Below are 14074 nucleotides of genomic sequence, written 5' to 3' on the forward strand. Positions count from 1 at the left end.
TCACATAGATCTGGTCAGTCTCTTTCACCCTACTTTTTACTGCATGTGTACACACCAATATTTCTTTCACGGCCTTCTTAAAAACTTGTAAAATAAGACTTGCATCTTTTCTTCGATATTGGTTATAAAAAGTATTTAAATTGATCATTATTCCTTTGTTCTTCTAATTCACACTATAAAAATTCAATTATTTACTCACCCTCGTTTGACTTTGCAGAAATCAAAGGCAACTGTTCTGTAGGACATGGCCTTCTCGTTGAGATACTTGGCATATCGCCTGATGAACGGGGACATGTCATACCCTGTAACAAGTACTTATTGCTACAAACTCACATCGTACCTTATAATATGCACAGTACAATACACGTACTACACAGAGGTTTCAAGAAACATTCAGCCAGAAGAAAAGATAGCAAATGAAAGTTAGTGACGTATAAACAGCAACACACAACATTGCAATACTGATGGCAAGTATTTGGTGAATATTTTTATCATGAAATACGAGCCTCAAACTTAAATGCAGAATTAGAAATGCATTAGATTAGTATTTTTCATATCATACGGAAATAAATATAAACTATATCGACCTTATCCATTTAATCTCCTGGTTATTTAAATTATGAAATAAATACATACTTTTGTACTTTATTTAAACATGTGTAAATATATCAGAACTCTGTGTTGTTGTGCTTCACTAGTTCTAAAAATTAATTCACTTATCACTTTATAATCTGTAGTAAAATGATCTACAATCTTTTCATATAATAATGTAATAATGTTAAACCTCGTGTACTTTTACGCACTTATTTTTTATTGTAACATGATGGGAAATATCTCATTTCATAGATATAATCAATACACATCCAAATCACGCTTTTTAGTTAAAAAATAAAATACTTTTGAATTTTAAACAATGAAGTACAAGAATGTTTGATATTTTTTCTGAATAACCTATAAAAATAGTGAAAAAAATTAAATAGTGTTTAGATGTGTAATAATCAATAGCAATATTTTAACTATCTCCCATAGTTCTAACATTAAAAGTAAGATAGTAAAACTAAATGGGGTTTAACATTGTCCTTATCGGGCTACGATCAAGATGACAAGCAGTACAGCCGCCCCTTAAATGGTTTTTACAGCCTAAACCATATATTGCTTGCAAAAAAGTTCAATTATCAAATTTATTTTATCTCTTCTTATAGATGACCTCTTTTTATAAAATGTTCTCGCTTACAAATGTTTCCTAACCAAATATAAAATAACTCCTTACTTGCTACTTTATATTCCTCATTAATAATATTTCAGATATAGTAGGCACTAACAAATATACAACAAAAGTGAGTAGCTTTTTGGTTGGTACATGTGTGAAGCAATTTTACGATCTACAACTTGATATTACACTTATTAAATTTTACGTCATCTTCACATTGAAATGTGTTCCATGAGAGAGAAAATGTTAGTTGCATATTACATCACAATAACCATCAAGTTGTCTTTCAAACAGTGAGCGTTATTGTTACATTTTACATAAGTTACATATTTAATTACTACAAAATTTGGGATTATTAAATTACATGTAAATAAATTTGATTACAAAACTACAATTATATTCAAAAAGTTACAAATAGCATGAGAAATAAATACAAAAATTCATAATTATGAATTATACTACTATAAACTCAACGTTAAACACAACTACTGTAATAAATGAGCTAAAACAAACTTCAGATTATGAATCTCAACAATAAAACCAAGTAATAGAACTAAACAGAAGAAATATTAGTTAAATAAACATATTACCAAAAGGACAATTGTTTTGCTCTTCAATCCACAAGAAACCAAATAAACCCTTCAAAATACCTTGGATAACTGAAACCAACCTCTTTCAATTAAAGAATACCTTAACAAATAAAAGTTCTGTATATACGTATATATAAGGAAGAATTAAACAGTTTTGCAACTAAGGTATAAACAAAGGTGTTCAAATTATAAAACTAATTTAATTTTCTACATAATCACCCTTTAATTGAATACATTTGGTCGAACTGTTCAGAAGACTACTTATGCCTACGTAAAACATGTTTCCTCCTGTTCTGCAAACCACTGTTCTGTAGCAACTTTCACGGATTCCAAGTCATCAAATCTCCTTCCTTTAAGTTGTGTTTTCAAGTTGGGAAACAGGAAATCACTAGGTGACAGATTTGGACTATAAGGTGGGTGGCTGAGTTGCTTGAATGCACACTCCTGCAGGATAGCCTGTGTAACACGAGACTTATGATGTGTAGCGTTGTCATGCTCTGCAGGAGAACACCTTGGCTGATCATCCCTTGTCTCTATTCCAATATGGCTTGTCTTCAATTCAGACAGCCAACTGACCGTGGATCGTCTTCCATGGTTTTGCGTCCACACTTAAACTTATTGAACCGTCAAGTTATTAAAGAAAAAGAAGAATACTTCTCACTGTACACTTTCACCATTCTTTTGTAACTTTCCTATGTGGAACTCCCCTCTTTACATACAAATTTCATTACACAGTAGTACTCAGACAGATGATATTAGAAGTGCATTCTCTTTGATAGATAAGATAAGGAATCAGGCTAATAGATAAACCAACAATTTTCTTTATACCTTAGTTACAAAACCTTTTGATCCGCCCTCATTATATTTACTTTAATCTACAGGATAAACAATTGCTGATGGTCAAATATCCTAATTTTGATTCTTAATTAAAACATTCCTTCCTCAAGAACATTCAGTATTTTAATAAAAAATTGGATTTTATTAAAATAAATTGCATGTTTGTTTGTTTTGGCTATTGGTCCATTAGTTTCTTTACAACGAAAAAAAGGAATAATTTTTACCAAATTTAAAATGCATGTGTAGGGAACACTAAATATCCAGGAACACATTTTCCATCAATGGTTGGGAATTACAAAAAAATAAAGAATACACTAAAATAACATAATTAGTTCAATTGAAAGCTCCAATGTTACTTGTAAAAAAATATATATATAGATAAAAATATAGTTAGATTTCATTCAGTTGTTATAATTCAAATACTAAGCCTCTTAGTGAATGTACCTAAATAAACATATGAAATTGTTTAGAAAATACTAAATGGAAGCTATTAGGACTTTTTTATCAGACTGCACATCTTTAATATATGACATGCAACAAGATATTAAAGAATGAGATTTAATAAATCGATACAATTACCAGTAAAGAACATTAAATGACAGAATAATGGGCAATGTTTCTTGCATTTATAGATTCTATATAACAGAGTAATATGAACAGTTAATATGATGGCGGTAGAACATTTTGCTGTTTGAGTAAATGCCTGAGAGAATCACATAAGTATGCTGTTTGCATGGTGATCACCATAAATAATTAATTAACTTAGGTTTCATTTCTCAAACCTTACTTCAGTTATATAAAAATATATGAGTCATGCGGATGAGTGATGACCACCAATAATCATTTTGTGACATCCTCAAAAATAATGATATTTTAGTCATTAAAATAGTTAACAAAACTTCAAAAATTATGAAATGATCACCATTTGTTAGGGATAAAAAAATGTTGCACTTACCAACACGAGCTCCTGTGCGCATGGCAACAAAACAACATTGATTAAACAATAATAGAAAAAATTATATCATTGAATATTTTCAAACAGAATTTATATAATGTAAATTTGAAAGAACTGTAACAGTAGATCTTATAATTATATGTAACAAAGGATAGCAGCTAAAAATATCAAACACCCATTTACCTGTGGCCTGCAACCAAACACATTTTTATGTAACAAACTTGACACAATCTAGAAGTTTAAAAATATTATAAAATTAGTCAGGCAACATAAATTCTCAGAACGATTCCTTAATTATACAATATATAATTAGCACATATATATTGTACATATATATATATATATATATATATATATATATATATATATATATATATATATAAAACAAATGTCCATTGATTTGATTGATTGATTGATATAATGACACTTTTAAAATAAATCTTTATTTATTGAATTTACATTAAGCTGTTACTGTTTCTACAAATTTAATGAGTCACTTGACAGGTACTTGGCCTTCTGATCACATGTTTGTTTGCTTTGTGGTATAGTGAAACACCTAGCAAGAAAACAAAATCCGAGGAGTCACAGCAGAATTAAAAGGATATTTTTAGACAGTGCAAAAACCAAAAATGTACTACTTCTTGCCTGGTTTTAGTGAGCCAGGATTAAAATCACATTAGAAATAAATTATTGATATTAAAAAATTTCTGACTGACAACAAATGTTTCAAGCACTGAGGTAACTTACTGTATGTTAATGTACTCACTTTAGAGCTGAAAATTCAATCAAGAAATATAAACCACCAATAATATTTTCATTATATTTTATTTGTACTATATAGATTTCAAATTCTGAGAATTTATCTTCAGGTACGTAGGTTAAGGTAAATTATTGAAGTATCAAGACACCCTAACTCTCACTGTTAAATGTGATTTACATACAATATGTTGGTTTCCAATCTACTGTACTCTGGCTCGTGAAGAATTGGAAGAAAAGATGGTTGACATTGTTCTGGACTTGTCATATAATGAGATAAATGTGGTTCTAATTACAAAACCTTTATCAAGTTGGGCCAGATACTAATAGCAGCCCATTACTCAAGCGGTAAGTTTTATTGATTGGGATGCTGACATATCTTCAATGTTATTGAATGCGTTATATCACAACTGTTTTTGGTAACTAAGCAATTGTGTATTAAAAACAATTAAAATGAAGACATTGGTTAAAAAACCATTTGGAGAGGGTTTTAAATTAGCAGGTTTACAGTATTTAAAATGACTATTGATTCAATAAGAATACTAAAACAAAAAATGTATTTGTTAGGTATGAAAAATACAGGCACACTCTAATATGTAATAATCCAAATTAAGTAAATATCTTTCAAATAAGATACTATACTTTTAAGGTTTAAAAATATAATACAAAATATGTAATTTTTCTAAATCCTATCCTCTATTCCGAATGTCAACCTGTAATTTCAATCTTAATGCTGGAAGTGTCCATTAGGAATCCTGAAATGCACAGCAGTTTTATTATGGGGGAGGGGGGGATGGGTCAGAATTCTGTTTTAAAATTCATAAAAAGGAATTGGTTTTTGATTTATTACTGTAACTGAAGGTATACACAAAATTTAGGATAGACAAACTGTAACAAATGTTATTGTAACATTTAGTAAGCAAAATATATAAACAGTAATATATCGTGTTACAGAGTTTAGTAAGCAATTTTATAACATTTAGATTTTTAGTATAAAACCATAGTTGAAATTTTACACCACAAAATAAATATTATTGTTTTTAGTTTACATATTATGTGTAATATAGTCACTAATAACATACACTAATTAGTCATACAATAAAAGACAACTACTCCATAAAACGAACTATGTAAGTATACTAAAACACACAATAAGCCCAAAGCGATGCTTCTGCATCATACGCAATTTGATGAAATAATAAAAACACATAGAAAATAATATAACGTTGTTATCTGGGAACAGGCTACACCAATACACTAAACATAAAGCTCATTTGCTTTTGATTAGTAAAACCAAAAACCGTATTCATCAGGTGGCTGCAGGTTGTCATGACAAAAATAGCAATTGACAGACACTTTAAAGATAATATTGCAAATTTGTGTCACAACTACAAATATAATAATCAGGATTTCACATTTAAAATATTTAGTTTATATATTATGATTGAGACACTTTACATTTTTAATCCTTCCATATAGATAATGGAATAAAACAAATTTTATATTCCACCCCAACTTGTTTTTGTTTTATATGCAGTTAAAGTTTGAGCAAAATGAGTTTTTGTATATTCAGAGAACTCAAGCAGAGCTTGTACATAAAAAAAAAGAATTTATATCTTCATCATTAATAGTGTAAATGTAATGAAAATTTATAATAGTACTAAGAAAATTGTACTGTTTTAAGGAAACAAAATATAAACCCTAGCTTATTTATTTCTGTGGCTTAAAAATGTTTTGTTCATTCTTTTAGGGATGGAAAAGGTGTTTTACTAAAATCACAATATCTTAAAAAGGCAGAGTGATAATCGAGTATTTCTTTGTTTATATTTATATCCACAAAAAGCGTAGAATCACATACAAAAATATAATTTATGGCATTTTGTGTGCATCACCATGTTTAAACATTTTTAAAATAAAAAATCTTTATCGTACAATTGTTTTAATCCTTTGCAAAACTAAAGCCTAATATGACATCTAATAACTTTAGTTAGTTAAGATGAAAAGATTAAGCATAACACCAACAAAAGTTTTTACAGATTCAGACATTTTATTATAGCCTAAAACATTACCCATAGTAAAAACAATACTCTTAAATAATTATTACTACCTAGGCAAAGCACCTTTTTTTTGCTCCAAATCAATGTAAATACATGTAAAGGTTAGGCTTAATGTAAATTTGTTATCAACTATACAAAAATCCTAGGCAATGTATTTGCAAATTTAACAAAAAAAATCTAACTTCTTAGTCATTGACAACATGGTGGTAAACTTGCAGTGAATGCTTAAGTACCAGGAAAATAATGTACCTTGTAATCCTCATCCATGGATGCATACATACATCATAGCAATATTGTCATAACAACAACTTTTGAACTCTTTTCAGTACAAAGTTAGAAAAAAACAAGTTACGGTTACAAACTTGTCCGAGCTCTTGGAATATGTAAAAATGCTCATTTTGCCCAAACTTTAACTGCCTATAAAACGAACACTAGTTAAGGCAGGAATGCAAAATTTGGTGTATTTCCTTATCTATATGGAAGGATTAAAAATGTAAAGTTTTATCAAAATCTGAGATGGTCGGTTAAAAATCCACAATTTTCTAGAGGATTTGATGTGGAATGACCCTCCATTAACCCTTCCGTGGGATTTTTAGCAGTCCTGAGTACTCCCAGCTACGGCAGTTCCACCACCTGTTAGCTGTATAAAGTTGTGGTCTTCGTTATTTACAACTTTTTATGGTTGATTTTTGAATTAATATAGTAAACAAATAACTGTGTTAATGATAGGAACCATATTACATTTCTGTTGTTTAATACATTTTTACATTATATACAATAAAACAAATGTTCAAGAGTTAGTAATTAACAGGACAAAACAAACAAATCGTTTTAATAATGACAAGAAGATGAAATGATTAATTTGTCTTCTGTTTAGAGAGACAAACAACTGTGTGAAATAGTTCTTATTTGCTACCAACAGAATGCATAAGAATACTGCCTACATTAAAATGTGGTCCTCATATAACCCCTACAGTGTTGTCCCATTAGAGCAACTTGGAACAAGCTACTGCAGCATTACTGTTCAAGACTGCAATATCACAATTATTTGGTTCACAATTTTTTTCGTAGCAATTAGCTAAAAGATTAAATGTCCTGGAATTTTAATGTAAAATCTCTTAAACCTCAGTTTACCAATTTAAAATTAAAATTCACTGAACATAGTAACTTACCTTGAACTCCTCCTTTATCTAAGAAGTTACTAAGTTGGAAGGAGCTATTACTAGAAGCTAAGTACTGTGTAAACCGCTGCAACAGACATTATAATATTAATAATACAATTTAATTCTAAAATAACATATTATATATATCTTTATTCTAGAAGAGCATCATCCAAAAAGACAGTAGGTCTTGCTGCATGTTCATGATATCAAAGGAAAATCAACATATTTGATTTTGTTTGATGTGCTATTAAGTATACTAAGTGAAATATTGAATATACAAATTCAGTTCCATTAAAAATATTACATCAAGATCTTGTGGTGTTTAGCTTTTAAAAAAAAAAGGTGTGCAATCAGTACATTGAAAAATTTATCTTGTTGGATCACTGAATTCTATTAACCAACATAAATCATAAATATCAGAAGTCCAAGTATAGAGCTCTGAGCGACACCTTAGGCCATTTTGGGATCTAAAGTTGTACATTTTCAAGCATTGAATCTTAACGGTTGAGGTAAAGAAGTGAGCCAAAAGTCCGGGATACTCAGAACACCAAATTTCCTTACAATTTATAATCTAATAATTATTTTATACTATTAATTTAAATAATTGTATACCTAATTTGTTAATTAATTTACATTATTTAATTTGTTTGAAAAAAGATACTTTACACCATTTTATCAAGAACACATTTATACACACATTTAAAAATGTGTCAACACACAAATGGACACATAGGTTATTTTTAACAAACACCTACAATAAATAAAAACTCTGATTATATATTAGGGTTTGAATATAAAGACAGTGACATGAAATATCAAATGCAGTGAATATATGATATAAAATATACAGATCATGTTGCGTTGCGCTCAGTGTATTTTATTCCAAATAATAATACCTATTTGATAGTTTTGTGTCACGTTGTTGTCCGTGTATTTGTACCCTAACATAATCAAGTTCACTGTCAACACTTAAATGATAAAAAATTAAATATTATTAAAATAATTTAGAAATACAACATAAAACTTGTAACTACTTTAATGTTTAGCAAAAAAAACAATTAAAAATTAACAAACTTTATGTTTTGTTCTAAATTTCGTATTTAATTATGGAAGGTTAACAGGATTTTTTTCAGACATTTGCCACTTTCCAGTGATACAAGAAACCGTAACAATATGTAAGTTAGAAGTTTAAATTTTAAAAATAGTAACGGTTTACTAAATTACCAAAAAGTAGGACCTTTCTTACAAAATTCATACCATTACTAATTATAGATTGCAATTTGAAGACAGGCAATAATTTGTACAAGAAAATGATAGTTTACCTGAATGAATTTGTATTTTTTATTTTATTTTCAATACTGAATTAAAAACGCAATACGAAACAATACAAGTCTTTAAAAGCATTTCTAATTTTTTGACAACATAATATAGAGTAAAGTATGTTTAAAAGTGGTAAACTTCAACATCAAACTTTAGAAAAAAATATTAAACTTGATACTTTATTTAATATTATAATAATAAATACATTACATTCAATACCAAACACTTGATAATGAATCTAGAAAATTGCGTACTCTATGAAATGTTTGACTGTCATGCTGCAGTAACAAATAATTGTGATTTTTGACCAAAGGTTTTGACTATTTTGTGAGCTCTTGTGTTAAAGACATTAGATAATATTTCAGATGTGATCTAAATGTAATATTGTGGTTTTCAAAAACAGATATAGGAAATCTGCAATAAGATGGAAATGTAATTTAATTTTTATTCCCAAGAATCCTTAATATTTGAGGAATTATTGAATTGGGATAATCTAAATTATGCAAAACAGACAATATCTACAAAATGAAATAAAATGAAAAACATATACAAGTTTTTTACATCTAAACTTTTAACAACTGAGAAAATTATTTTCTATTCCTTTTTAATTATGATAATATGATATTAATTCAAGTATAAAAAGAAACAATGGATCAGTGAGTACCTCATTGCCGTAACACATCATGTGATGGACTGTAATGAGAGCCTTGAAGACCACCACCCAGTTGGCATTCTGCGAGCGCTCAACCAGCAGATTGGCCAGTTGCGGGATCGAAACGTTCGGCTCATTTGTACAGTGAATTAAGTCTGAAACAAAAAATCCCCAAATAAATCCTACATTTCTACTGAAATAATAAACAAATGATTAGAAAGCGTGTTGGCAACCACTACCACGTTTATCATGAGCCCTCACCCCTGCAACTCGCACCAGAAGTCCCACACTGGCTCATTGCCTGCAATACTAGCATATAATAAACATTTAATTATTTTAGAATTAAATTAAAATTTTAAACACTCCAATTAATCTAATCCATCAAAAGAATTAACCAGTTTATTATATAACCGAATAAATTAAGTATGACTATTTATTATTAAAATTAGGTATTATTTGTAATCACAAGTTAGAAGGGATAATATAATAGAAAGCACTAATAAAAGGAGAAGGTGATTATAAAAGCACAAATCTTTGTACAAGGGATCTCAAACTGAAAGCTAAGTGTTTATTATACTATAAACTATATTATTGTCTACGTATGTAACATGTGGTTTAGCAATATTTCAGACAAATATTTAAAAAAGCACAAAAGTTGTGAAGTAGAAATCTGATTACGTAATTATTAATTAAGTTAGGTACCTTTAAAACTATTCTGTATAAAAATTAATTACTATTTTCAGGCAATGCGCCTACTAACATTGAACAAAATTTCCTAAAAGAAAGAATAGACCTTTTAGCTTTGTTATGTTTGACTTTGCTTGTCAATAATATCAAAAGTATTTCTTGATTTCAGGTATCTGAGACAATAATTTGATATTAATGAAAAGTTTTGATTTTTTAAGTACTCTTGAATTCTTTAATGATTACATAAGTAGTATTAACATACATAACATATTAAAATTAATTCAACAAAACTTGTAATGTTATCAAATAGGCTATACTATTATCCTAAGTTGTACAAATGCCCTTTATTTAAAATTTTCCACTATTGGACTTTACTGCAATGTGATATACCACAATGTGATAAGACTATGGAGTCTGGTGTAGGTGTCCGCCCCCAGTATCTGTGCCACCCACTCCAACTGATAGCTTAGTCTGACCATCCAAACGCATTCAATAGTCCACCTTTTCTTTTCAATTTATCAATAAATTCCTTTCTTTCAGTTGACAAATTCAATATTGTCATCTATTGAAGTACTTAAGTTAAATACACTGAAGTGTGTTCAAAATATTCAACAACAAACATTTCAATAACAAATACATTTTTATTTTTTTTTATGTTAAAATATGGGCTACTGACATGTATTTTTCGTATACAGTATGTACGTTACTGTTAATACTTGTACATAACATGGTTTATGAAAATCTTTTGATAACATGCATCTAAAAGGGAGAAAATTATTCATTATTGAATTTAGTACAAAAATGACGGTATGTACCACTTACATGGAAAATAAGTCATTTACAATACTATACAGAAGTATAACAGTAATTAGAACTATATCTGCATTTGTTTAGACATCTCATGTTTATAATATAACAAATTTTAACTCTATTGTCAGAGCACAATAAATAAATGCTGGATGCCAATGATTATTACGGTCTTTACATGTAGGTAAACACATCATAACAGTTAAAACTTATTATATTTTGTTATACGATGAAATAGTGATGTAGGCTATTAGAAGGCAAAAGATCATTCGAGTGCCCTTAGTTTTAACACATTTCCAGTGCAGCTGCATACTGACAGCGATATTTCCCACAAAGTATTTTCCACAAGCAATATAATAATACACTGATTTTAGTGATGTAACAGCAAATAATATTAACTGTGCATATTCTAGAATTTATTTCTATTTACTTGAACTAATTATTGTTGAACACCCTTATCGAGTCCACGTGTGAAAGCTGCCAGTCTGTTTGTCACTTGGGAGTTCCCCACAGAAGCAGCTTCCAATTGTATTCTGTCACTCACTTTCTGAATTGCTGACGTCTATTCCCACTTGCACTAAGAATATTGGTTTGTGCTGTAGAGATTAATTCTGTTTTGTTTGAACCAAAAAAAATCTTCTGTGATATATATTTTCTTGATCGGGAAACAAAGCAAAATCATGAAAGGAACAAAACATACTAAGAACAAAGTAATTTACAATAGCCTTATATATAAACTTTTGACATATTTTTGTGATCGTGGCAACAAGGCAAACTCAAAATTGGTGTGCAAAGCAGTGGGTAACTGCTAGCAGTGCAGATATAAGTGACAATGTAGTCTAACTTTTACTTCACATTTAAAGACTGTTATGAAACCTAAATTAGTTGTCTTTTGACAATAGTAGGATTCTCAGAGCTGTGTATTTATGTACGTTTTCTTGATCAAGAAAGAGGCAAAATCGGCTATGGAGCAAAAATAATAAAATCAAAGTAAATTAGAATGACCATAAATACACACTTTTTAACATATTTTCTGGATCTTGGGAAGAAGGCAAACTCAACATTGGTGTTGAAAATATAGTTCAATCAAACCAGAAGTGCTCAAACAGGTGCAAAACCTACGAAAGTGAGTGTGAAGCTGTAGGTAACTGCTAGTTGTTTTTATAAAACACAAGCTACATTGTTACAAAGCGTAATATTATTACATTACAACCTTGTATAACATGATATTCATGAAAGGAAAACTTATATTTTATTTTTATTTTTAAAGAAAAGAAACCTATAATACATTTTTAGAATTGCCTAATGCACTTTTTCAAATCTTTCTAAATTTGAAGAACAGTATAATACAGTATCTGGATACAAGTTATTATTTAGTGGAGTAATTGAGCTAGTGATTTTTAAGGTGTGACTTGCTCAACATCACAGTTTTTAAATCACAATTCAAATGTCTACAAGGCAAATAGGTAGATAACTCTAGCATGGCTATCTGATATAAGTTCTATCTTTGAATGATAACATTCCTTGTTAGATAAAATTAGATTTGTTCCATTTAGTTGTAGAAGACTTGATAGTAAATATCCATAAAATTATACAATACAATAATAAAAAAACATAGTATTACAAGTAGAATATTTACTACATAGAAGTTCAATTATATCACTTTAAATATAACAATTATTTGATAGTGGTACTAATACAATTTCTTGCATTAATTCTAAGCTACTTATTTAAACATCTGATATCCCAGGTTGTTGCTCAAATTTACAAATTAATATCATATATCAGGCAATAGAATTAAAAAATAGCAATTCCTGGAGGATTTTAGAATAGAATAGAATATGAATTTATTCAAATTCAAAATTTCTTTATTCAGACATGTAACAGATTACAAGAATAGCATCACAATAAATCTCAATACAAATTTATCATTTATATATTAAAACATAAAAATCAGTTTGACACTCACTGAAAAAGTAAGATTTGGCTATGTAGCCTTCTACAGAGTAAGTTAAAGCATTTTTACATCAAGGCAGTTATTACTTAAGGTAATTATTAGGTAATTTAAGGGATTTTATACATTTCTAAACATACCCAACAATACTTAAAAGTTATTTACACATTGAAACAAAAAAAGTCTTCAAAAGAATACAAGGATAACGTTAATAAATAATCTTTAAGTAGTTTTTTGAATTTTTCATAATTTGCTCATTTTGAATATTGAGAGGAAGGTTAAACAAAAATTTTGTGCCGATGAAACTAGTTTTCTTTTCATAAAACTTCAGCCTTTGTTGTTCCACATATCTGCTACGCCTTAAATTGTAATCATGATGATTTAAAATATTAATTGGGTTGTATTTTTTTATGTATAAAACAGTTTCATAAATGTACAGATCATATACAGTCAAAATTTGAAGTTGAGAAAAGTATGGTTTCACTGTATCTCTTTGTTTTAGGTTAAAAATTATTCTTAAAGCTTTTTTTTGTTGTAATGAGATTCTGTCCAGATTTCTTTTAGTTGTGGCTCCGTATATGCCTATATTGTAAGACATATGGGAATTTACCATAGCAAAGTAGATAGATGGCTTTCAATGTCTCAATGCTACACACCCTTGACATTTGGCGTAAAGCAAATAGACCGGAGAACATTTTTTTTACCACATAATCAACATGTTTCTCCCAACCTAAATTCCGATCTAATATTATTCCAAGAAACTTTGTATTGTCTACTTGATTCAATTTTGAATTTTCTAAATATATGTTAGGCTCAAATTGTAATCTTGATTGTTTGGTACTGAACAATATAAAATTTGATTTATTTGGGTTTAGCAAGAGATTTCTGGAACTCAGGAAATCTTTAACAATTAGAAGGTTTAAAAAAGATAAAAGCTCAATGTCTTCCTGTTTATTACCTGAAACCGTAATACTTGCATCGTCAGCATGAAGGCATATTGAGCCTCCACCTGGAACCGTCCCAGGGAGCCCCTTTAAATAACAGAGAAATAAAAGAGGGCCCAGGATAGAACCTTGAGGAACACCA

The 14074-nt window shown here is 29.0% G+C and overlaps 1 protein-coding gene across 8 annotated transcripts in view; it reads right to left on the reverse strand.

Annotated features, from left to right (window-relative positions):
* LOC124359502 (phosphatidylinositol-binding clathrin assembly protein LAP) overlaps positions 1-14074 on the reverse strand; it is a 121717-nt gene that overhangs the window by 62084 nt on the left and 45559 nt on the right. For 5 of the 8 annotated variants that reach the window (XM_046812287.1, XM_046812290.1, XM_046812285.1 and 2 more), the window contains exons 2-6: positions 9553-9695; positions 7578-7653; positions 3593-3604; positions 1801-1869; positions 200-302 (exon numbers count right to left, since the gene is read on the reverse strand). In XM_046812287.1, the coding sequence (XP_046668243.1) occupies positions 200-302; positions 1801-1869; positions 3593-3604; positions 7578-7653; positions 9553-9695 (403 nt within the window). The remainder of the gene's footprint in view (positions 1-199; positions 303-1800; positions 1870-3592; positions 3605-7577; positions 7654-9552; positions 9696-14074) is intronic. The other 3 variants (XM_046812286.1, XM_046812288.1, XM_046812289.1) reach the window with 3 other exon arrangements.

The sequence above is a fragment of the Homalodisca vitripennis genome, chromosome 4 (genome assembly GCF_021130785.1).
Source record: "Homalodisca vitripennis isolate AUS2020 chromosome 4, UT_GWSS_2.1, whole genome shotgun sequence".
In the NCBI taxonomy this organism is placed as follows: domain Eukaryota; kingdom Metazoa; phylum Arthropoda; class Insecta; order Hemiptera; family Cicadellidae; genus Homalodisca; species Homalodisca vitripennis.